This window comes from Adiantum capillus-veneris, chromosome 14, assembly GCF_014529385.1.
Source record: "Adiantum capillus-veneris isolate H3 chromosome 14, ASM1452938v2, whole genome shotgun sequence".
Taxonomy (NCBI): Eukaryota; Viridiplantae; Streptophyta; class Polypodiopsida; order Polypodiales; family Pteridaceae; genus Adiantum; species Adiantum capillus-veneris.
Window position 1 is genome coordinate 130,552,597 of NC_140944.1, and position 26,710 is coordinate 130,579,306.

A 26,710-nucleotide genomic window follows, 5' to 3' on the forward strand; every position below is an offset into this window, starting at 1 on the left:
GCATGGGCAGACACTTTTAGCACGTGTCCGGCCGGTCATTTTCTGAGCCTGGCTGGGTGCACACCATTTTAGCGATTTTTGGGCTTTTATGTTTTTTGCACCAATTACACATTTTTTCCCTACCTTAACCTAAGCTTCTATAAATAGAATTCTTAGGGTCTTGTAGTCATACAGATTGTGTATTGAGAGCATCATTTGCAGAGCACTTGTGTTCTCTCTCTCTCTCTCTCTCTCTCTCTCTCTCTCTCTCTCTCTCTCTCTCTCTCTCTCCAGCGTTTTCGGCGTGCGTGGCTCACACTCTTTCCGTTTTGGTCGATTATAGGGCTTGGAAAGCGACTTTGAAGAATGAGAAGGGCAGAGAAATTGTACTTAATGTAAAATTGAAGGGCGAGTCCGTCCCACTTGTATCTTCTTTGGCCATTTCCAAATTAATGAAATTTAGTGTTTTTTGTTTACTCGATCTTCTTGAAAGAACTGAATGATGAACAAAGATCAAATATGTCTGAATTGGAAAAGGAACGACAAGACTTTCTGCACACACATGCTGATTGTTTCTCTGAAGGCCTATCAGGCGAGTTACCTCCACCTCATCGTGAGAACCATACGATTGATTTGATTCCCGGAAGCACACCACCGAACCGGCCACTTTATCGAGTTAGCCGAGCCCAAAATGAAGAAATAATGAGAAGTAAAAGAACCCGGCCAAAATTGAGACTATTCGCGATTGGCCTGACTTCAAGAATGTTTATGAAGTTCGAAGCTTTTTGGGCTTGTGCTCTTGTTATCGGCAGTTCATTCGAAAATTTGCAGAGAGAGCGACTCCTTTTCATTTACGGACTCAGAAAGGAGTCCCTTTTACGTGGGGACCGACAGAGATTACCGTTTTTCATACTTTCAAAGAGAAATTGACTACGGGACCACTGTTGTCTTTGCTAGGCTTGCAAAAGCCATTCAAAGTTTATTGTAATGCTTGTTGTCGTAGTCTGGGAAAAGTTATGATGCAAGAAGGCCATGTCATTGCTTATGAGAGTAGGATGTTTTCACGTCCAGAGATGGTAGCACAGATTTATGAGAAAGAGCTATTGGCAATTATCCATGCTCTTACGCAGTGGCGACACTATTTACTTGGACCTGATTTTACAGTCTTTACAGATCATCAGAGTTTACGCTACTTCTTGTGGTCGCAGTTTGGGAGCAGTCTTGTTGAAGAAGGCCATGTAATTACTTATGAGAGCAGAATGTCTTTACGTCCTGAAATGGTTGCACAGATTTATGAAAAGAGCTTTTGGCAGTTTTTCATGCTCTTATACAATGGCAACACTATCTTCTCGGAGTCAACTTTACAGTCTTTACAGATCACGAGAGTTTACGCTACTTCTTGTCGAAGATGCAACTTCCGGAAAAGTAGATGCAATGGGCTAATATCTTGTCACAATTTCATTTCTAGATAGTCCACATTCAGGGACAAAAAAAAACTTAGTGGCAGATGCATTGTCTTGGAAGCCCTTGGTTTTGGCTATTTCTGTGATACATCATCGAAGCTTCGAGGATATGGCAGATCCGTATGCCACAGATCTTGACTTTGCAGACGTCTTTCACTGGATACAGAATGGGGAGCTAGCTGCAGGCTATTCCATATGGGACGGCTATTTGATGCGGAAAACGATGTTATGTGTTACATAGTCTTTGAGGGAAAAGGTTTTGATAGAGTGCCATTGTCCACCTTTTTCGGGTCACCGCAGCATAGATACCACCTTGAAGGGTGTTGAGCGTTATTTCTATTGGCCGAGGCTCAAAAAGGATGTGGATGAGTTTGTTCGCAGTTGCTTGCTATGCCAAAAGGTCAAGTTTGACAGGCATAAGGCACCAGGACTTTTACAGTCTTTACCCATACCCTCCCGCCCTTGGGAAAGCATTGCTATGGATTTTATCTTTGAACTCCCCAAGACACCAAGTGGGCATGATGGCATTTGGATAGTCATTGACCGATTTAGCAAGCAGGCCCACTTCATTCCAATAAAGAAGACGATCAAGTCTGATCATTTGGCTAGACTATTTGTTTCACAGATTTTTCGGTTACATGGCATGCTTGAGTCCATTGTTTCGGACATAGATCCCTGGTTTACTAGTTTGTTTTGGAGGGCAATCTGGGAGAGCATTGGCACGTGGGTGCAGTTCTCATCCTCGTTCCACCCGCAAACAGATGGGCAATTTGAGATAGCCAATTCAATGGTTTTGGATTTGTTGAAGTCTTATATTTCGGATCAGAAGACTTAATGGGAAAAGTATTTTCCCTTGGTGGAGTTCGCCTACAACAACAACACACGGGGAAGGCGCCATTTGAAGAATTCGAGGGTGCTAAGAAGGTTCCTAAGGTTCCTTAATTTCTAAGCACCAAAAACAAGATTTTTTTGAAGCGGATTTTTGAAAGAGTTTAGAAGGCATGGAAGGCCATCTAACAGTTTAGAGGAGGAGAGCTCGTCCTCTCTTAACAGTGATCAGATCAACAAGAAAACCAAGGAGTTCAAGGAAGGGAGTCATGCTGTCAGGTTTGAGACGTTTTCAGGCTACCAGGACACCCATCGAGCCCTTGAATTTGTACAACAGTATGACGTCGCCTTCTCTGGAGGACGGTTCATAGAACACTCTAAGGTGCGAAAGGCGGTATCTTACTTGAAAGGAACTGCACAGACATGGTGGTCTACTCTGTTGTTACGCCGAGAAGCACCTGCGACGTAATTAAAATTCAAGACAATTTTCACGTCAACTTGGATATCAGATGACCGAGAAAGATACATTGGATGACTACTGCCAAAGGTTTTGGGATACTTATTTGCGAGTGTCTTCGTTTCGGAACATTACTTTGAAAGACCAGATTGAGCGGTTTTGCTATGGTTTGCTAAATGAGATTCGAGACTATTGTCTAAACCACAAGTCTGACCCCATTCAAAGACTTATGGGACATGCTAAACAACGATTTGGAATGCATGCCCGCTCATTGACTTATCCTACGGACAGGATAGTATCCACCTCAACAGAGCAAGAGTCTGCTGGTGAAAATAATGAACTAAGGGAACCATATGTAAGTTCATCAAAGGATTCCGTAAGAAGGGGATCAGATGATAGTGCGTCTCAGGGTTCCGATGATTGAGAGTGATGTGTCACTGGACAGGGGAAGCTAGCGAAGCTACCCATAGGTCCTAGGACACAAGGAAAGAAAGGAAAAGGGCATCAGCTGATAGATCAGAGAATTCCCGAGACCTAGGATAAGATTTTTGAAGCGGATCACTATACGAGAGATTTGGACATTGCTTTTGCCAAGGTTCGCGAGGCTCTTGGGAAGTCTCAAACACGGCATAACAAGGCAGTTGATAGACATCGACGCGACTTGCAGTTGAAGGAGGATGATTTGGAGTGCTCTTATGGTTTGGGAAGGCACGCCTTAGGAAACGTGCATGCCTCCCCAATCTTTGAGAGCTATCTGGAGACCTCAAAGACCCTACGTATGAGCCTGTCTGCAGGCAACTCTCGCATCCTGTGAATGAAGCATATAGTCTAGAACAAAGCCTCTACTAGCATAGGCGGGTTGCCATCTTTGCTCAAACAATATCATGCAGTATTGTGCGCTTTCAGCGGATCGTGCGAGATAGCATACAAATCTGGGGTCTCTCTATCTGGGTCGAGGTGTTTGCTGATAGGCGTGTCACCAAAGTGTCGAAGAGCCACCCTTTGGTGCGAGGCTCTTGAAAATGTGCTGAGTGGCATCTCCACTCTAGCATAGCCAATGCTGCATATCCTTTGGTGAGCCTATTTGTGGAAGCTCGAGCCATTGTGAAGCGTCCGGGGGAATTGGCGAAGGTAACCTCTAGATATACATATGACTCTACCACCTCCACTCTCCCTCCAGCTACTCTGAAAACTGTGCCATGTCTGACTCCTCTGGATGTGTGGAAGATCATGACCTTGGTTTTGCCAAGGTTCACTGTCATACCTCGCTGTGGGCAAAAATCATCAAGGGTGCCGAGATGGCACTATAGCCCCTCCTGTGGTTCAGAGATCAAGACAATATCATCAGCATAAAGCATAATATATACTGCGGTACCTGCTAGATCTGCCCCTTGCCATCTAGCTTTAAGGACAGAATCAGAGATCTCGTCGATGTAGGGCCCAAACCGCGTGGGTGAAAGGGGACACCCTTGCTTCACACCAATGGTGCTAGGACTAAAATGTATAGGCAGGGCCACTTTGGCCATACAATCATGGCATACAACCGAGGATGCCACCATATGGTGAATGACAAATCTCCAACAACAGTAGTGTAAGGAAGTGAGGGGAGGAGGCAAGGGTGAGGGGGCAGCAAGTGTGGATGCGATTTGACCGTGGCCCGGGGAGGGGGGGGCGTGCAATAGCAGCAAGCAAGGCGTTCTAGAACGGACACCCAAAATCTGTTTTCATAAGTTCTGTTTTTTATTCTTTAGTCATGGCCACGCTAAATAATATTTTTGTGCTCTCTCTCTGTCTCTCGTGTGCTTTTGTTCTGTTGTAAAAGCACTTATTTTTTGTTTCTCTATCACTCACAACTTTTAATCTTGCACAGAGGAGACATCCTATATTAAGAGGAGGACTATATTATACCAAACTATGGCAACAGACTTGGAGGAGCATGGGGCTAGATTTTTGGATGGCGGCTCTACCTCACAAAGACTTGCGGTATGTTTTTATTGATGCACACTTCATGTTTAATGGCCATCCCTTGATGGGAATATTAGCCTAGGTTTTAGGCCCCCTTGTTTGTGGCTGTCTATCTTGGGTGTCAAGCACTTAAAATGCTCCCCTCATCCCCCCCCCCCCCCCGACCCCGCTTTTGTGGTCTAGAAACAATTCGAGGCATAGAGTACAAAGTGAAACACTTTGAGGCATAGAGTACAAAGTGAAACATTTGAGGCATAGAGTAGAAAAGAGCAAGGAGACCATCTAAGACTAAGAAATTAAGATGGTAGGGCAAAGTTACTCTCTTAAAAAGGGAAAACCCTTACCAGCCTAATCTTGAAAAAAGAAAGAGTTAACAGAATATATAGCTCATAGCTGGATGATAGGCATGTAGCAAGGTTTTGAATAGGTGAACTGTCGATTAGGAATGGGATAAATTTGAAAGGATCACTAGCTTGGGCTAGCAAGAGGGTACATTGTACAAGAACAAGGAAGGGGAGAGTCTCCCATGATGAATGAGAAGGCAACAGCTAAATCACAAAATGGGAGGAGGGAAAAGCGACAAAGGTGGCTCGATAGTACAGCTAAATGCCGTGGCCCACCATGAAGAAAGCCTTGGCAGCCACAGCTCTATGAAAGCTTGGCGCTGTCTCTCTGCATTATCAGAGCTGCCTTGAATCTTGTCGTATTTGCCTCGGAGAGTGTGTATGAGCTCCGACCAAAAAGCACGCACTGCCACTTTTGGAGGCTGTGGTCTGCCCTTGAACACTGTAAAGTAGGGGCCCGCCATACAAACCATCAACCAAGGCTATTGGTCAGCTCCCATCTGAGGTCTCTCTCGTGGGTCCAAGCTACCACCGAGAAGGCAAGTATTGGGCATTATTGAGGTCGACCCACCATGAGCCAAATCCCAAGGTTATCATGCTCTGTCTCATATTGAAGAGAAGGCCCCAAACATGCTGACCATGCAAGTGCCTCCCAAGGTGAAAGTCGTCTTCGCCAAGAGGGATGCCATCACTCAAAATATCTTGAGCCAAATCTGCTGGGCCAAAGGGCAGTCCCAAAGGCAGTGCTGCTGCGTCTCTCGAGGGTGTCCACATCTAGGGAAAGCTGAGGGATGTTCGCCTTATGCAAGCTGAACTCCCACTGCAGTCCCTCTATATGTGCTACTAGCCACTGAAACACAATAATTCACTAAGCCTGGCGTCTAGCCCATAGCCGAGTCTAGAAAAACGTCAAGAAATCGTTCATGATCTCTGCTAGTGCCAATGCTCTAGCATTGTTGGAGTAGCTTGTCGCCGAGACATGTCTCTCCCAAGTTGGGTTGTGTGCTAGAAAAAGGGGTCCGAAGGTGGGTAGGAGAGGCAAAAGAATCTCGCGAGAACCACTTGGCAATGTCCCACTGTAGCTGAGCTTACGGTCGAGGTCCAAGGACCGATAAATGCAAGTCTCCATTGACTGCCTCCACTGGGTCTGGATCAAGCAACCACTTGTCCATGTGCGGCCTCCACTCCCATCCTTCGAAAAGTGCACTCCAAGACCACATCCACCTCGCACTAAATGCGGGACAATCTACCCTTTGCTCGCACCTCGAAGAAAAGCACTTCCTCGTCTTTGTGCATGTTTTGGCTGCAATTAGATGTAAAAACGGCCATCCCCACTCGGGGCTACAACTTGAAAGGCACATGCAAATGAGCCAAGAATGCCAACTCTGTATCCTGTTGCAGAGTCAAGTCTCCCCAAATGAGGCTCACTCTGTCAGTTTGCACATCTTAGGCATGCTACAAAATTGCATTGGTCCCATTGCCATGGGCCCGTAGGCTACATGCGGCCTAGTACCTAGCATAAGTCCATAATTAGTGTGAAGCAAGGGGCTCAAGGTCAAAGGTTGTCCAAGCCGCTCCTCCAAGAAAGCTAGTCTTCTTTGACTCAAACTTGTGCGCAACATGTCCGAGGTCTTCAGCAGACTCAAGGAAAATCTATTCTCCGAGCGATGACTCAAACCAACTTTGCGCACCTCTGTGAACATCCGGTGAGTCTTTGAGCGCCAGGGGTCACCTGTTAAGGGAACTAGAGCCTCAATCCTTCCAAGGAGCTCTTTCCATGGCTCAACGCCTAGAAGGAGCCCACGTACAATGAGCTTCCCTAGCAAGGCCCTACTCTGTGAGGCTAGGTTCATGAGCCCAAGCCCACTTTTAACTGTGAGTAATGTGATGACTGACCAAGCAACCTTGCAATGTGAGATGAAACGTTTTGTGGTTTCGTGTGTTTCGGGTTTGAGGTTTTGAAATGTTTCGGTTCCAAGGCAAGAAAAAAGTGAAACGGGTTCGTAATAGTGTATATATATATCTATCTATCTATCTATCTATTTTTCATATTTATATTTTATATATGCACGCACATATACCTATATATATGTGTGTGTATGTATACTGGGCACACTCCCATCTATATTTAGAATCACACACATAGTAGGTGTGTGTGCATGTTTAAGTATAGGTATATACACATACATATAATGAGAGAGACAAAGGAAGGGAGAGATAGACAGAGCACGTGTCCATTGGGTTAGAAGCTTAAGAAAACAAAAAAAGCAAATATCATTTTTCTTGCATGAGAAAAAACCCAAATCTATTCTTTCGTTTGCGTCTACAAACACTATATTTTTGTATCATCATGTCGCTAAATATTGCTCAAAAATAGTTGAATACAAGATCTTGCTACACAGGTTTCAATTTCGAAGTGTCAATTGTTTCAACAAGTTTCAGGTTTCGGCTGTTTCACCGAAACGTTTGGGGTTTCAGAGTTGCGAAACCTGTGAGTGACTGAAAACAAGTTTCACGTTTTGGCTGTTTCGCCGAAACGTTTCGCCTGTTTGGGGGCTTCAGAGCTACGAAACACGTTTTTACATCACACTACAACCTTGGCATGTGTGGGCTGTCCCGCTTTGCTAGACTATAGAAAGTTCCTGATGAGCAGCTAAAGCTAGTCTATGCAGGAGCTCCAATTAGAGATAATGTACCACATCGTCCCCATAAGCGTCTGGTTGGTGACCACAATGTGTCCTACCTAGGATAGGCGAGCTGAGCTCCAATATACAAGCTTCCTTTAAATGCTCGGGAGGAGGGGGCAATCTATTGCTGTAGTGTCAAGTCCAATTTGGCATCTCAAGTGTTGCATTGCTGTCCTAAAGGGGATTCATCTCAAGCTGGGGCATGTAATCGGCTTGGACACCCATGCGGGAATCAACAACACCACACGAACAGGAATTGAACATTGGAACTAAAAAGAGAGGGTAAACTCGACACGAAGCGGCGGGAGTTCCGCTTCCAGATGCATCGGCCCCAAAGTCTGGTGCACCTTTTGATACTTCTTTTTTTATTGATAATCACATAGTACTATTGTCGGAGGGAGTATGTGCAATCTGCAAACATGCAATGATCTGCCAGATACCCCCTCTAGGCACACTTATATAGGGTTGCAAAAGCAATGGGATTCCTAAACAGGGCGCCCCAAAAAGGTGACAGATCCAAAAGTAGTTACTCCCAAAAACAAGACCAAAACGGGCCGTACGGACTACCATGTGGGAGTTTTGCAAATCGTGACGCAGATCACGGAAGTGGCTGCCATGTCATCCCGTCGCTTAAAAACTACCACGTCATTAGTTTTTGGCTGCGTGGGTTATTTTAATGTCCAAAAGGTCCTGCCTTTTAATGTCTAGCTTGCCACGTTGTCAAAATCGTGACATATCTTCCCTTAAAAGAAGAGTAATCACGCTTGATTATGCTTGCAAACATGCTGCCAGGAATCAAATCAATGGTGTGATCTTTAGGTGTAATGGCAACATCCCGTCCTGGTGCCGCTAGAATTGTCTCAGCCGGTTGTCCCATTTCTTCTGGCGTGGTTCCAAGCGAGCCGCCAATTCAGCCGAGATGAAGTTGGCCTTGGCTTCTCCGTCAAAGAAGATAAAGGGCTTTTTGATCTCGTACTTTGCCCCACGCTCTATAGAGCTCCGTACTTTCATCCATTTGTTTCAGATTGGTCCCCACAAAGTCTGGTACCAGTCATGCTTTTGTCTTGCCTTTCTTTGCTCGCTCCTCTGCTGCTTTGGAACTCTCTGGCTTGTCCTGTGCCTAATCATTGGATGCTTTGTTGGGGCACTTGGCAAGCACTTGGCCTTGTTTCCCGCATCCGTAACATTTTCCCTCTTTGTAGTACTTGGCTTGTTGCTCTGCTGACAATCTAGGGCTTGATGGTTTCTTTTTCTGTTGCTTTGGCTTCTTCTTGTTACTGTTGGTCGGTTCTTGTCCGGTATGGATTGCCACAAGTCTATCTGTAGGGTAGGTAAGAGTGCCTACGTGCATAGCAAACCCTTGTTTGGCATGTCCCATGAGTCGCTGCATGGACTCGGACTTCTTCTGCAAATAAGATCTCCATATCTCTTTGGGGAGTCCACAACAGAACCGCTCAACTTGTTGCTTCAAGGTGATTTTCTTGAAGGAAGAGACATGTAGAAAAGTATCCCGAAATATTTGACAGTATCATCCACTGTGTCTACCTTGGTCATCCTCAGGTGATTCCAATCGATGATTACATCTTGTTCATATTCTTGAGTGAGCCAAGAAGAGGTGAAAAATGCTTGAACTGCAACCACTTTGTCGATGCTTCCCTACGTAATAGTAGGGTAGATCACCATCTCTAGGCATTTGGAGTGCTCTTAGTAATGCCCACCCGAAAAAGCGATGTCAAATTGCTGGATAAAAGCGAGGGCTCTATGGGTATCTTTAAAGCCTAAAAACGTATCAAACTTTAAAGCCTGCCCACTCTCCTTAAAATCCCTGGCCTTCTTGCCCTTATTATCAAGGTTGTCGTATATTGGTTGGCTCAGTATAGATACTTTCTCTTCGTTGTGTACATCGGCTCATTGGATTCCGAATTCTCAAAGGACGAGGAGTCCTCGTGCGAATTGTCGAAGTGCTTCTGAGATTTTCTGCAGGATCTGCTCTTCTTTGCCCTTCTTCTTGCCTTCGTTATTTCTTTGAATCTTTCTCTGCTTCCAGTCGTTTCTGTCCTCATCATTGCGGTCACAGAAAGAAGAACTCTTTGAACTGTTAGAAGAGGACAATGACGAACCGGGATCATCCTCGAAGCGAACACGCTTCTTTGGTTTACTGGTGGCCTCAAAGATAGATTTGCGACGTCAGTAGTTGGGATAGTCTATTGCTCCACTCTTCTTCCACGACTGCCTCGTAGTCTTCATGAGTCTACTAACTTTCCGCTCTACAGCTTCATCAAATTGTACACTCTTTGCCTTGGTACCACCGGCGTAGGTTTCTTCTTTAAAGCCGATCTTAGAGGCGAACGGATGGAGGCACGCCATCGAGAATGCACCTCGTCAAGTGGATGCTTCGCCAAAAAATTCGCATACTTGGGATCCTTGGAGTATCGTAGCATGTGTCAAGCATAATTGTCGACGTGTTGCTGATGTTGTATCTCCATTCTTTCATAAGCTGTGGTAGAGACGGACCATACTCTTCTCCGGACTCGTCACAAGGAGGTCAATGTCTTTTGGAATCCGCGTTGTTTTCTTGTGTCCTCGAGTGATTGGGTGCAACAGTTTCCTCTTGGCGGGATTCGTCGATTGAATCCATGTGTGTTGCAAGTAAAGGGATCCGATCCTCCGTAGAAGAAGAATCGTTTGGGCTTTGATACCGTTGTAATAGACTTGGACACCCCAAGCCAAAGATCTAATGCAACACGTGAGATAAACTCAAAGGACTGAATAAATATGAGAGAAAGAGATGACACAGCACGGCGGAGTTCTTGACCCAGAGGTGCTGGCCACAAAAGCTGACGCCCCTTCTTGGTATTTCTTTATTATTATGCTTCCACAATACAAGGTCCGAGGGCCTCTCTCCGCAGTGCTCCCAAGCTAATTTGCTACTAGAGGCATCTTTGACACCCTTTTAAAGGCCCTTAGCAAAAAGCAGTTCCATGAAAAGCTCTAAGGATTAGGTTCAAAAAGCTCATCCCCAAAAGCTAGCGCCCCTTTGGTTGTTTCTGTAAAACATGGATTTTGTAAGGTGCCGCAAGCATGTTTACATAAATGACTTACATGAAAAACTAGATGAAGACAATAGTGCATAGGTAAAGAAAGTTTGTAGGCCATATTTTCAACTTGCTTTAGTATCTTAAAAGGCCTACAATATCTAAGAGATAATTTATGTGTTGGACTAAGTTTCAAATTTTTTGAATGTTCTGACACACATGAAAATAATTTTCTCTTTCTCCATAAAGATTATTTGCTTAAGCTTCTCATCAATGACGTATCTTTTATATCTATCCTATGCTTGTCAAACATTTTGATAGAAAATATTCAAGATATATATATATATATATATATATATATATATAAAATGCCGATAGAAAAGAATAGACTGAATAGACTTCAGATGCTTTTAAAAAATTGAATGAAAAGAGATGCACGGCACATGAGACATAGAGTGGCAGAGCCCCTTTAAATATTTCTTTATATTTCTATAATTGGTTACAACTCTTGCTGCATTGATGTGCACCTTTCATGTGGTAGGATGCCAAAGAGTGAGCCCTCATCTTAAAGGCACTTGGCCCTAAAAAGCAGTTGATTGGGATTTCCTGGAGGGCATCTGTATAGGATGGGATCTTTAGATGCTTGGATTAGAGGAGTGTCAACTCTCTAGAAATGTACACCTAATGAGATTCTCTTGGCAGGCAGGAAGAAGAGAAAAAAACACTTTATGCTTACGTGTTCGATTAGACAAGATTTCTCTCTTGCTTGCTTCCTTATTCTCTTCCAAGTTGAAGTGTTTAGCGGGATTTTGATTTCAAAGGAGATGGGTTTGTGTGGTTTAGAGCTTTCTATTAGGGGAGATGAGCTGCTGGACGTTGAGTTTATTGAAAACTCAAGCATGTACTTGGAGGGCCCATGAGGCTAGAGTAGGCTCTTGAGGTGTTTTGTTGTGCATTCGGAGCAATGATCAACTAGAGCAATTCAATGACTTTTTGGGTTCACAGTGCTTCATGCTTGATCTGTCTCTAGAACACAAATTGCTTGCTCTTCTCTTTTCCAGATGCATATTACAAGTGTTCATGGGCTACTATATGCTTTTGTGTCTTGTAACATGCATATGTAATCTTTTGTGCTGCACGCTACTGTGCCAACCACTGAATATTCCTAACTGTGTGAGATTGCATAGGTATGTAATTTTAGTGCATTGGGACACCCGTTATAGATCAAAGCAATCACGGTGTGATGGCTAATTTTACTACTCCAAAATATCAAGAGCCATGAGTTATACCGTCTTGAAGCCAGCGCTCTCTTGGGATAGCACTTCGCTACTCCATGTCTTGTGCAGTGTTGCTCTATGAGTTCAGCTGTTATGAAGCGTCTAAATTCTATTCAATCTATTCTTCTCTACGTGGTGCCCTCTCGTTACAGTGGTTTCAATTCCGATAGAAAAGAATAGACTGAATAGATTTGAGATGCTTTTTAGAAAATTGAATGAAAAGAGATGCACGACACATGCGACACAGAGTGGCGAAGCACCTTTAAATATTTCTTTATCTTATGTAATTGGTTACAACTCTGGCTGCATTGATGTGCACCTTCAGTGTGGTAGGATGCTAAAGAGTGAGCCCTTATCTCATATTTAAAGGCACTTGACCCTCAAAAGCAGTTGATTGAGATTTCTTGGAGGGCACTCTTGGCAAGATGGGGTTTTCACATGCTTGGATGAGAGGAGTGTCAGCTCTCTAGAAATGTGCACCTTGTCAGGGGGAAGAGGGCAACACTTCATGCTCACGTGTTTGGTTAGATAGGGTTGCCCTCTTGCTTCCTTCCTTTTTCTCTTCTATGTTGAAGTGTTGAGCGGATTTTTGATTTCAAAGGAGGTGGGTTTGTGTGGTTTAGAGCTTCCTATTAGGGGAGATGAGCTGCTTGACGTTGAGTTTTCTGACAACTCAAGCATGTACTTGGAGGGCCCATGAGGCTAGAGTAGGCTCTTGAGTTGTTTTGTTGTGCATTGGGAGCACTGATCAACTGGAGCAAGAAAATGGCTTTTTGGGTTTGCAGTGCTTCACACCCGATTGGTCGCCTGGAGAGGGCTTCATTGGCTTTACAAGTCCCGAGGAGTTGGGTTAGTCTTCCTTAATTACTAATTACTGTTTTGCTACTATGTGGTTTACATAAAACGGCATTGCAGGCAAAAAAAGCTTGAGATCATTTCAACGGGTGGCCTTGGCCTTTACTAAGGTCACCTCTAACGTTTTACTGGCTAGGTAACATAATGGCAATGTATTGGATTGCAAATCCTAGAATGACGGTTCGACTCTGTCCCTAGCCTATTCCTTTTCTTTCAAAGGCCCCTCTTGCTTGCTTGATTCAAGGGTAGTTGGAGAATGCGGTACGATGAAAGTCGTAGGCCGTGTTTAGAGAGGAGTCATTGTCTATTGCCTGTATGGTAAAATCTTTTAGATAGGACTAAGAAACGGCAGCTTACCTTATAGCAGATGCCAACGGTTCAAGTTTACTTATCTCCAACCTATGATCTAAGTCAATAGAATCGCACAGCATACACTAGTATGGAAGAATTATGGAAGAGTCTTGATCCGCTGGCCGGTGAGCGGGGCACTTTAACCCACGACCAATTCCCTATGAAATGAACGTTGATAAAATCCCTGCATCGCATGTAATATCACGTTGACCATGTTTCCAGCCAACACAAACAACACCCTATTTAATCAGGGTATGCCTCGTGTCTGTGTGCTCGTTTGGGCACGAAGTTCATTCTAACGCCGTAGACACCGAGAGTTTAGTTGGTTGAGCCCCGAAGTGCAGTCCCAAAAGGCAATCCCGACGCGTTGGGTGATCTCAATGATAGCATGTAAACTATAGGTCGGCTTTCTTTTCAAAGTTCTTTACTATTTTCTATTAACTTTATGAAAATAAAGTCTTCAGGGTCTATGTTAGGCCCGTAGGATTCCGTTTTGTCTTTAGATTCAGAATCGTTGTATTTGCTAGAAACTCTTTTCGACATAAAGAAAGGGCCAGAATAATTGCCTTTAACCCAATCCAAGGCCAAAAAGCTATAACGCTGTTTATTACGTAGTTTTGTCTTCCTTTTTGATCTTAACTTCTTCGGGTATTGAACAAGCCAGCCTTTAGCAGGGGTTGAAGATAAAGTAGCCTTAGGTACTTAAAGTGGAGGTAACGTAAATGAATTAATAGATAAAGACTAAGTTCTTTAACGTCGTCTGAGATGGCTGACTCAGATGAAGTAGTAGGCGAATTTGTTTCCTTTTCTTAAGGAGTTACACGTAAGTTTAAGGAAAAAAACAAACCTATGAATAAAAAAAAACCAAAAAAGCCATTAGCAAAAGCTTAAGCAAGAGTATCAAATCCAAGTCAGCCGTGTAATTTAAAAGCATATCAAAGGGCATGCATGTGTAAGAGTATTGAAAAAAGACCTGCTTATCGGATATCCCACCCACCATTAACAGTGCCTAGTGCTCCAGTGGGCAATTAAGTGACACGCAAGAGAAAAAGCAGGGAGAGTGGCTGAGTGCCAAGTGGTTAAAAGCGACAGATTGTAAATTTGTTGAAGGTTTTCTACGTAGGTTCGAATCCTTCCTCTCCCATCCCAATAAGTGGCAATTCAAAAAAGATGTTAGCCTTTATAGATAGCGAAACGTATATTTAAGGCTTTGCCTAGGCTAAAAAAAACCAACATAACTATACAATGGCCTTAACTGCGTGCACAAAATCTCTCTCTTTTACCCACACCGTCAGCAATGACTAGACAGTCTTGCTTCCCCTTACTCCACCCACCTTTTTCGTTGGATTGACTTTTCCCTGCCTAACGACTTTAAACCAACTAGTACACCATTAGACTTACTAAATACCGATGCAGTCAAGTTGATAACGAACATTCTTGAGATGAGGGGCTCGGCTCAAACGATTACATAGACGAGATTACCTTCTTTCCTACCTTAGCAGTTCCTTTTAGAGTGGGCCAAGGACCCATCAAGCTCTATTTACGTTGATTAGGAAACGGCAAAACGCTAATCGGAAACTAATCATTATTTTCTTTTTTATAGAAACATAACCAAGCCAATGCAAAAGCCTATGCTTGTTTCTGCGCCCCGCGCTAAGTACACACAACCGTAAATGTGTATATGGTTATAATTGCTGGGGCCAAGTGTGTGTAGAGCTGGCGCATGATTCATTTTTGTCAGTCGCAGATCCGCCAAGGGCAATGCGATTTTGTCTCAAAAGATGCTATACAGCCAGCTCGGTGGACAGGCAATTACTCTTGAGATCTTCCGTTAACTGGTCTAAAAGCTAAGCTAATGCTAGCATAGATAGAGGCTTTTATCTATATAAGCTACAAAATCAAAAAGCAAAAGAAGAAGTAAAGAAAAAAGATAAGAATAACATTAGTAAACCGGCCTCACCGGCGTCAAAAGAAGAAGGATGCAGCGACGCTTTGAAAGGAGCTCTTTTGTTAATATAAGAGAGAATATTTATTGTGTTTTTAAGTTTGTTTTCTACAATACAACTTGTGTCTATGGAGCAGATAAGGGTTTTTTTGTTCTCTAATTAAAAAGTAAAGACAAAACAAAAGCCATGATTATTAAGAAAAGAACTAAAAAAAGAAGTTTTATTTTAATTAAATAAAACAGATTAATCAGTAAAATGAAACATTTTGTTTCGAAAACAATTATAGAAGAAGTGAAGATTTGCGTTTATTAGATATTGATTCGCTTCAGTCTGTTCAGGTGGATCTCCTCAAAGACATTCTATACCTTGCTTGGGCTATCAGGTCTGCTCAGATCTGTCTATAGAACACATACTGCTTGCTCTCCTCCTTTCTATTAGAAGGAAACAGTTACATTAGAGATCAACAAGGCTCTCTTTGGCTCGTAGGGTTGCAATGTCCAATCAAGTGCTTATGGCTACTATGTGGTGGTACACCACGCCTCGCTGTTTTTCTCGAGCTCATCCCAATTCTTTTCTTGAAGTCTCCCTCTCACCTGCATAGCTAGGAATCACACTTACGCAAAAAAGAGAGTCTTATGAGCTAGTAGACAATGAGCACTAGACTATTGCACACCTAGGTTTTACTAGAGAGTTTATATAGATAGAGCTAGATAGCATAGGGAGATAGGGGAGAGATTCAGAAAAACATGGGATGGGGAATGGGGTTGAGGTGTGGGTCAAGGTGACAAAAGTTAGGGAACAGGGTCGGTGCACGTAATGGCAAAAATAAAAATCATTCGTTTTTTTGAATTTTTTGAACTACTTGTATGTCACATAAAGCTAACAACAATTTGAGAGTTGAATTGCACCAAAATTAACGAAAAACATGACTCATAATAACAAAATACACCAATACACATCGATGGCATAATGAACACTACATACATACCTCAAGGGTTCCAAATGATAGAGGCAAGAAAAGGCTAAAGCCTAACTAGCGAGGGGTGGGGTGCACAATGCCATAATGAAACATCAAGCTCTGGAAGTGCTTGCCTCACAAGGTGGAATATGAATCTCAATATCCTGAAAGTCGAAGCTATCAAGGCTGAGATCAGATTGCACCTCTGCCTCGTCCTCTAAATGCTTAGTGGTGTGCAAAACTTCACCTCATGACCTTCTTCATGCAATAGGTGTGCTAGCACTTTGCTGGCGGTGGTGGTTCTCTTGTGCTTTTCCAGAACCACTACTTTCCCTCCTCTATAAAAGGTGATTTTCCCCTTATCTCTTGCTGCCCTGATCTCTGGCATCAACTCTTGCATGTGTGCCACTTGTGCCAATGTAAGGTCACCTCCCAGGAAAATACCGGTTTTCTTAAGAGTTGGCCTCTTCTTTAGAAATTCTTTCCTTATTTCTATATTTGGGAAGCGGAGAATAAGTGCCCTCTCCTTTACGTTTCCTTTCTGATCGATTCCTTTCTTGCCCACTCTCCATGCACTTGTGTGAGTAGGTTCTGTGATGCCCATGCGTTGTAGGAGTTCCCTCTCTCCTTCATCTACATTCTCTTTGTCTTTGACTCCTGTGACCCGCACGTGCAGAGCCCGATTCCTTTCTTGCTTACTCTCCACGCACTTGTGTGAGTAGGTTCTGTGATGCCCATGCGTTGTAGCAGCTCCCTCACTTCTTCATCTACATTCTCTTTGTCTTTGACTCCTGTGACCCGCACGTGCAGAGCCCGATTCTTCCTTTTCTGCTCTTCCTCAATGGTCATATTAATAATGGTGGAGGTAGGTGTGGTCTCAGGCATCTGGGCCTTCTCTTTCTTCGCATCCTCAATCCATTTCTCCGCTTCATCAACCTTTTCTTGTGTCTTACAAAGACGTTCCGCGCATGAAGATACCCTTTTCGATTTCTGTCCATCTCCTTCCCGTTGAGCTTTCATCTCATCCTTCATGTCCTCGAGCTCCTTCAGCACCGAAGGTTGGTCGTCTCCCTTCTCCTTAGTTGCAGATTTGCAAGCCGCAAGTTCTCCTTTTAGCTCCTCGATTATTGCATCTTTTTCCCCCATGTGCTTTTTCATATTTGTTCTCCATGCTTCAAAACTTGCTACTGCCTCATCGAGTTTCTTTTGCATAATGCATTCAATTACATTTACTTCGGCCTTGATTAGGTTTCGTAATTCCGTTTTCACGATCTGAATTTCCTCATTCTGTATCCCCCGGATCTCTCTCCTTAGTTCTCTCATCATGTCTCCATACATGGAGTTCCTGTAGCTCTTAGCGTTCGCGTGCATTTCCTTCCTGATGTCATCCCTCATATAGTTAAGCTCTGATTTGACCATCACCTGGACCTTCTCTATCATTAGCTCATCATGTATCCTGGAGGTTTTCCCAACTCGTAAGGATCCTGGTGATAGTACAGTATCTCTGTTTCTCCGTTTGAAAGTAGCCGTTGTTTTTTTTGGGGTGGTGTAGCTATCTACACCCGGCCCTTCCTCTTCGGTAGGCGGATCCATCGAACTCGAGCCCCAAATGTGGGATAGGGTACTAGGGTGGGGGACTGAGAATAGGGCAAGACTTAAACTTTAACTTAAACTTAAAAAGGCTTTATCCTACCCTAGCCTCGTGTGCCTTGGCTTTTGCCCTGCGTTGCCTATGCTGCCCGGGCCTCACCAGCCCTACGAGCCTCACTGCTCACGCTGCTTGCCTTACATGCTTCACTTGCTGCCCATGCAGAGTTTGGTACCCTGCGGCCTGCAGCACACCTCGCGCGACACGTAGGAGACCAACTCGCATAGGAGGACTTGCTCGCGCGACGCGCAGGAGGACCAGCTCACGTAGGAGATGCTCGCGTAAGAGAGAGAGAGAGAGAGAGAGAGAGAGAGAGAGAGAGAGAGAGAGAGAGAGAGAGAGAGAGAGAGAGAGAGAGAGAGAGAGAGAGAGAGAGAGAGAGAGAGAGAGAGGCCGCCTTCGGGCCGTACTAGTGAGAAGTAATGTTAAGAGCAAAAAGAGAGAGAGAGAGAGAGAGAGAGAGAGAGAGAGAGAGAGAGAGAGAGAGAGAGAGAGAGAGAGAGAGAGAGAGAGAGAGAGAGATTAAATGAAATGTTATATTAACGTCTTCTAAAGGCCATATTGACCTATGTGACGAGAGAGTTACATCATGGTGAATCTGATACAAGGTGTGGATAAAAAGAAAGAAAGAAGCTAACTAAACAGAAACACTCTAGAGCTATAAAAGGTGGGTATCAAGAGGTACATATACAAAAAGTGGGTGTGTATCTCAAAGAACAGATACAAAATGGTGGATATGTGTATCAGAATGTGGAGATAAATTGCAACGGTCACTGCATGATCATGTTGATGTCCTCCATGGTGAGAGTCTACACAGGGTGTCTCCCATGTCTCGCCAATATAGATCGGATCCTCTGTTGCAACCTCCTCCTTCCATGGGAGCATCCCCTCATGGGGCCTCTTGGATCTCCCGAGATGTGCTTATGCTCGATCACTCAGCATACGTCTGCTAGTGATGTGCGCGTGCCCTGTATCCCTCTTTGGCTGGTCTCGTCTCTGCTCAATCTCTGGATGAAAGAACATTGTGATCTATCTAGATACTATGTAGTATATAGAGGGTGTAACAGGGAAAGTGTGTCGTGCTCTCTCCAATGGGTGCTCCTCCGTGGAGTATGCAAGAAACCTCACTCCAACAAAAGAAAACATCACACAAAAATGGAACAACAAATCAAAGCACAACACACTCAGAACTCAGTGGAGCCTATAAACTCATAACACCATATAGACTCTGGCTGGCAGCACACTCAGCTCCAAGCCCAAGACTCAAGGGTACAATGGGGGTGTCGAGGCTCCAATGTGCAGGGAGGGTGCAGATGTGCAGTGCTGGATTCAAGACTCAAGACTCAAGACGCTCGACCATACAAAGCGGATGATGATGATATCTCCAACCATCGGAACCAACCATACATGTGTCTGCTAAAGAGCCACCAGATATCCCAATCCAGCTAAGCCTATCTCCAAACCGAGGTGGTGGTGATCTGGCCATGGTGTCCACCAGACACCGTGGTGGTGATCTGGCCTTGGTGTCCACTAGACCACCATCCGTATCACTTGCCATGTGTCACTGCCCAGGCGAGAGTTCGTCCAGTTTGAACTCCTAACCAACTGTAACTAACTGCTAGTCTTGTGCTAGTGACGCTGTAGCCCTGCTACATGTTGCCCGCCACAAGACCACTCACCGTCTCGGTGAGAGAGAGCATTGAAACTAGAGAGAACACCGAAACTAATAGGAAAAGATGCAGCCCAATCCAACTGAAGGAGGTACTGTGTGCAGAAGATATTGAGTTTCAAGGAGGAAGAAGAGACCAATGATAAAATGTAGATATTTGCAGAAGATGATGAAGAAGTATGGGCAGCCCTGCCACAATGGCACAATGAGATAGGCTGTAAACTGAAGAAAGCCCAAGTATGAACAAAATCTCAGGAGGCTAGTGGAAATGCAGCCAAAAGGACGAGAACGGGGTTTAGTGGCTACCGAGAGTGGTCTGCATGGAGGAGAACTCCCGAAATGTGCAAAAATTAGATATGGGATAGGGGGTGGGTAGGGGATAGAGATGGAGAGGGGGTGGGTGGGAGGGGGTGGTGAGGGAAGAGGGTATGGTACAGGCGAGGGTGAGTGTGGGTAGGGGCGAGAGAGGTAGTGAGGGACGAGAGGAGGTGGGGAGGGTTGAGAGGTGGAGGGAGATTGTGAGGGCGAGAGGGGGAGTGTAGGGGGAAGGGAGTGGGCAGGGGGGGGGGGGTGTTTGGTGGTGAGGGACGAGAGGGGAAGGGTGGAGGGTAGGGACAAGGAGGGGGGTTGGTGAGTGGCAAGAGGGGGAGGGTAGGGGCGAGGCGAGGCGAGGCGAGGTCGTAGAGTCAAGGGCTGAGGTTGAGGTGTGGGTAAACTCCTGTAAAGGAGTGTAAGGTGCAGTAGAAGTGAATGTTGATCTTGCTCAAGATGAGTGCTCCGAACTGTGCTCAAGGGTTCTTTTTACTTACGGAAGGGAGAGCCTTACGTCCTTTAGAGAGAGAGAGTGCAATCATCACAAACAAAGTGAATGCTACTGTGAGTGGAAGTGCTGAGATCTAGAGAAGAGAGAGAAGAATACGACACCAGGCGGTTCCTCCAAGGGCCCTCCTTTGTATGGCGAGAGAGGTCTATGCTATAGATTGCACAAATCCGGTACAATGGTCTAGCCGACGATGTCGACGACAATGATGACGACGACGAGGACGAGGACGGGCTGAAAACTGAGAACGCTAGGGCTGAAATGCTGAAATCTGCAAACTGCTGACCTTCTGCGACTATGTCGGCGAGGATGGTGATGACGATGACTCGACGATGATTTGCTCAAAACGCAGATGCTGAAAAGTGAAAACAGCGGGCTGAAACTGTAAACGCTGGCTGACTCGACGGTAGGCGAGGATCTGTTGCGGGTAGGTGAGATCTGCGAGGCTATGGGCTAAATCTGCAATGGCTAAGTGCTGAAAACTGAAAACGCTGATGTGCTTGGCTGATCTGACGTCGTGGAACTGCAAAACGCTAGGCTTGATCTGCTACAGGAAACGCCAGAAAACCTAGGGCTGATCTACTACAGAAAACGCCAGGTTTACGGCCTGCGCACATGCTCGCAAAGGTGCCAGAACACTTCCTAGGCTGACCTGAACCCTAGACCTGATATAGCTTGTCCACATGCACATAGGGCTAGTTGTGCACGTGACATCCCCTCCTTTTCAAAGTGAGGTACTGGTACCGAGCTATATGGCGTCGAGGGAGTGCGCCAACAACTCCTGGAATCGTGCGAAGAACCCTTCGCCGGCCCACTCTGATGAAGGTTTGCGATACTTGAACTTCATGAAGGTTTGCAATGCTTGCTTCTTTGGGCCGCGCCGAAAGCGACAAAGTGATCTGTGGCGGCTTCAATGCTCCAACTGCTTCAATGGACGTGGGTCCACCTTCTTCAAGGATCTCCGAGGAGGAAAATTCTTTTTTTTTCCGAGAAAAAGATCCTTCTATTAGTTAATGAAAACTGCCCATAGGGCTACAACCACCTCTGCAAGAGAGGGCTACAACAAGCATGATGGGGAGACTCTCCCAATGAAAAAACAGCATATATACAATGAGGCTAAATCAAGAGATGGGAGGAGGGAAGAGCCACACAGGTGGATAGTAGTGCCATCTGAGCACCCCTTGGACTATGGTGTAGAAAGGCCCAGGGTGCCAGAGTCGAAGGAAAGCCTCGCGGCGCTCCCGCATGCGGTCGGAGCTGCCCTGTAGTCCCTCAAGCTGTCCTTTGAGAGTATGGATCAGCTCTAGCCAAAAGTCACGAACAATCTCTGCTGGTGGAACAGGGCGAGCCTCAAAGATGCGGAAACAGCGGGCTCGCCAAATGAACCAAAGTGTCAGGCCACTGATGAGCTCCCAACACTCCTCTCTCTCACTGCACCACTCCTGTGGAGTAAGCTCTGTAGCAGGCTGGAGTGTAGGTCGCCCCCCCTGTATCACTATCTTCCTGCTGGTGAAAGATAGCTCAAACTGAAGTGCCGGGCCCGTGAGGGTGGACCAAGCCATTGCCCCCCAAGTGTACTGTCGAGCCGTGGAGAGAGCAGGCATCAGCCGAAGAACTCGTAGCCACACCTGCTGGGCCGAGGGACAGTCCCAAACACAGTGGCGCTGACTCTCCACCAAATGGTCACAAGCTGCACATGTGGCCGAGAGAACACAATGCACTAGCCAGCTCCCTACTGTTGTGGCTCTGTGTGCGACCAGCCACTGAAACAAGGTGACTCGCCTTGGCTGTCTGGAGTCCCACAACCTCTCCCAAAAGTCTGCCAAGAACCTCCTGCCAATGACGTGCTGTAGTGGGGAGGGCCTCTCTCTGTGCTGCTAGTATATGACGTCCCAGTCGAACAGTGTACTGAAAGAACGGGACTCCTGGGTGGTCTGCAGAAGAGAGGGGGTCCCTCCATAGCCACTCACCAGGATCCCACTGTACTCGTGCCAACGGACAACACTCCCAAGCCCATAGCCTCCAATGTCCTGTCTCAAGAACTGCTGGGTCAGGGTCTATGACGCAGGTCCGCCCACTGATGCCCACTACTCGGATCCTTTGAAAACAGCACTCTGCTACCTGCGGGGCCTCTACTGTAACTCGCTGTAGTCGTCCCCCACCCTGAAGCTCGAAGAACAGGGCTGGGACAGACTCTGAGCAGGCCCTGACTGAAATGAGAACCTCCAGTCGTGTGAAGGCTCCCATCCACCGGGGTGCTACTGGCTCGAGAGGCGTGAGCCACTCAGCTGGAACTGACTTTGAGATGTCCTAACACATGCTCTGCACCCCTCTCATGCCCTGTAGAGCTGGAAACCCTGCACCTCCTCTGACAAGCCTGTGAACTCTAGCCAGTCACCTAGAGAGCGTGCTGGACCTGCTGCCATGGGACCCCAAGAAACATGAGGCCGACTACCAACCAAGTGGCCTCTCTGAGTGCTAACCATGGGGTTCCAAACGAGGGGCTGTCGTAGGCGCTCCTCCGTGCATGTCGGCTGTGTCTGCTCTAGGACACGCCGTAAGAGCTCCCAAGATCGAAGCAAACTCACAGCGAAGCGGTCCTCCAGTCTCCTGCTCAAACCAACTCGGCGCATCTCTGTAAAGATCCATCTGGTCGAAGGTTGCCAAGGGCCTCCTGACTGAGGCACCCTGGCACGAAGCCTCTGCAGCAAGAACTCCTTCGAGGGCTCCTCTCCTGGAAGAAGTCCTCTTACTACGAACTTCCCAAGAAGGGCTCTGCTCTGCTGTGTTGGATCAATGATCCCAAGCCCTCCCTGAGAACAAGGAAGTGTGATGAGACCAAGCCACCTTGGCTCGGCGGGCAATCTGAGTGTCACGTCCTGACCAAAGGAAGTTCCTGATCAGCCTCTCTACCTGGCTGATACAAGAACTCGAAAAGATCCAGCAAGAAGTGATGTACCACATAGTCGCCAACAACACCTGGTTGGCAACTACTACTCTGCCAGGCTGCCAGCCAGCGAAAGTCGTGCTGAGCTCCAATGTAGCGGCTTTCTCCTGATGGACAGGAGAAGAGGAGCAATTTGCTGCTCGGAGGATAAATCCAAACCAACCTGACAACCCAAGTACCGAACTGCAGTCCTTGGGGGAATCCATCTGAAACCCTCTCCTGGCACAGGAGCACTGCCAACCGAGAAAGCCACTGTCTTTCTCCAGTTGATCAGTGTGCCCGATGCACAACAGAAGGTCTCCAAAGCCTGCTCACATCTGTGAAGATTGGCCTCCTGGCCCTCTAAGTACAAGGCTGAGTCATCGGCAAACTCAGCGTCCCGTAGCTCATCTCCCCGAATAGGGAGTGCTAAGCCCCTTAGACCAACTTGCTGTGACACCAAAAATCTGCTCATCGCCTCCGCATAGAACAGAAAGAGAAAGGGGGGAAGAGGACAACCCTGTCTGACCGAGCGTGTGAGCATGAAGCGCTCACCTCTACCTCCTGCCAAAAGCACCTGACAGTGAGCCTGTCTGTACAAAGCTGACACCCCTCTGATCCAAGCATTTGAGAAGCCCATCCTGCGTAGAGTGCCCTCTAGAAAGTCCCAGTCAACTCTGTCGTATGCCTTCTCAAAATCGAGAAGAAGAATCACAAGATCCTCCCCACGGAGCCGTGCCAAGGCAGAAGCCTCCCAGAAAGTGAAGATGTTGTCAAGGATACTGCGTTCCTTAACAAAACCTGTCTGAGTCCCATGTATAAGGCTCTCCAAAAGTGGCTGAATCCTCAAACTCAGAGCCTTGGCAAGAATTTTGTAGGTTGAGTTGAGGTTGGTGATGGGGCGCCACTGTCGAATCTCATCCAAGGAGCCACCCTCCTTTGGAATGAGGTAAATCAGGCCCTCACTCATGCTATCAAGCATCACTCCTGTGTGCAAAATGTACTGGAAGGCACTACACAGATCTGGGCCAAGCAGGTCCCAGTACTCCAAGAAAAAGCTGGGAGTCAGCCCATCCTCACCTGGACAGCTACCACGAGGGAGGGCCCTAAGAGCCGTGTGCAGCTCCTCAAGCTGAAGTGGCATCTCTAGCCTCTGGCGCATCTCCTCAGTCACAAGACAAGGCATCTGTGCCCAAACCTACTCCCTGCATGCATCCTGCCGCTCTGACTGGGGCTCAGTCGACAGTAACTCACGATAAAAGTCAGTAGCAACTGCACGCATCTCCTCGGGCTCACAAACAACTGACCCATCGGGTCTCCTCAACTGATTGACCTTGGCATGCGAGTGCTGAGGTCCCACTGTCTCAAAAAAAGCACTTGTCACTCTGTCACCCACCTGAGTCCACTGAGATGCCTATCGGTGAAAGGCAAACTCATGACGCCTTTCCTCTGTGCTAGCAAGCTCCTGTCGAGCCTGCTGTAACTGCTCCTCCAACCATGGACTGTCTGGATGCTGCTCCTGCATCCTCTGTAATGAAGCAATGCCTCGTCTGAGACGCTGCTCCTCCTCTCTCGCTGCAGCCCGGCGAGCCAGAGACTCCTGGAGAAAAAAGTGGCTAAGCTGAGCTAGGCCTAAGGCCACTCTGTCTGCAGGTAGAACCTGGCTGTCCATGCCCTCTGTCCAGAGAGCCTCTACCCTCTCTTTGAGTGCTGAGTCCAACAAGACCTGCTCTGGGATGCGAAGCATCATGCTCCCACTCCTCTGCCTATCTGCCACTATGAGGATCACTGGTGCATGGTCCGAGAAGGATGTCCCTGCCAGGATGCCCACTGATCCCCCCAAGTCACTGAAGTGGTCACTAGTGTAGAAGCGATCTATCCTCGATAGATTCACTCCTCCCACTCTGCGGTCCGATCTAGAGAAGGCAAGACTAGCTGGAGGCCTCACAAAGCCAGAGTGCTGCCATGTATCCGAGACTCTCAAAGTCATACACAACCTCTCTCAAGTTGCTAACTCGACTCCATGCACAGTAGCATGGCTGCCTCCTATCCTGTCAGAAGGGTCCTCCAACATGTTGAAGTCTCCTCCTACACACCAATGGTCAGCCTGCGGCAAAGACTCAACAATCTGTGACCAAAACTCTGCACGAGCACTCGCCACATTGGGCGCATAGATGTTCAGGAAGCCCACAATGCCACCCTGAACCTGCATAGTAATCCACTGAGCCCTGCCTGGCACGATAATCCCTCTGCCCACAATGACCTGCTGCAATGAATCCACAATAGTCATACATACCCCACCCTGGATGCCTCCAGGTCCAAAAGCAGCTGACCAAAAGGTATCATATCGTCCACGCAAAATCTGACCACATCGCCGAATGCGGCTCTCACACAGATGGTGCTCGTGAAGCATAAGGAGATCAATCTCTCCTCCCACAAGGCAACGCTGAAGCTCCTGACGCAATCGGCCCCACTGTCGCTGAAACTGGGGCCCGCCTAGTCCCTGCACGTTCCACGAGACGATCCTCATGGGGTGTGAGAGAGTCAAAATGTTGCGGCTTCGAGGCTGGCTTGGATGGGGAGTAATCCGCATCCGAGCGTCCTCTAGATAGGCGAGACTGCAATGAGTGCCTAGCCCAAGCCCAAGCTGAGCGAGCCGTGCGTAAAGCAACCTCCTATGTCCAGGAGTCCTCATGAATGTATACATAGCAAGGCAAACACTGCGTATCAGCAAAGAAGTACACCACAATGTGCCTACATCCTGCTGAGTCTGGGGGTGTCACCGCAAACTTGGCCAGTGGCCACAAAGTCTGTAGCAAATCTGTAACTCCAAGTTCTCCCATGTGATGAGAGAACTCGAGAACCTGTGTAACCATCCCACAACTGAGTCAAGGGACCACTCTGTCTCGGCCCTACCACAGAGGGGGAAGGAGAAACCAACTGCTGAGTCCAAGGCCTCTGTCCCCCTAGCGGCGAGGAACAAAGCATGGACCCTGAAGCAGGCTGCCTCGTGGTCTGCTGCGGGATCGCCGAGAAAGCGAGTGAACCCGTAGTCGAAGAAGTCCCAACGGCATCGGAGGTCAATGCTCGTCAGACCACGAGGGATAGCTGCAAGGAAAGATGTCTGAATCTGCAGAGGGGGCCGCAAGAACGGCTGACCCTCTCTCGCTAGGCGACTCGTGGCAAAGGCGCTGCCAAGAGATCTCCTAGCCGCCGGCGAGGGACCAGTCTCCTGAGTCGACTGTGGAACTGGAGCAGGAGGGGGGGGGGAAGGAGCTGGGGGGAGCGCGGGAGAAGACGAGCGGGGTGGGGTGACAGAGGTAGAGGGGCGAGGTGGAGAGGCGACGGGAGGAGAGGGTGGGAGGGAGGATGAGGAGGAGGGGAACTCTGAAGGGGGAGCGGCTGTCGAGGGTGAAGCGGAGGTGGAGGTTGGCGTAGGGGACTCCTCTTGCTCAAGAGGACCAAAGCGGTTCCCCGTGGGAACCCACTGCTGCTGAGTAGG

General features: G+C 47.0%; 1 protein-coding gene across 2 annotated transcripts in view; it reads left to right on the forward strand.

The window, feature by feature from the left end:
• Positions 1-26,710, forward strand: part of LOC147443117 (uncharacterized) — a 101,235-nt gene that overhangs the window by 47,268 nt on the left and 27,257 nt on the right. For both annotated transcript variants that reach the window (XM_086529044.1, XM_086529043.1), the window contains exon 2: positions 4,598-4,710. In XM_086529044.1, the coding sequence (XP_086385170.1) occupies positions 4,598-4,710 (113 nt within the window). The remainder of the gene's footprint in view (positions 1-4,597; positions 4,711-26,710) is intronic.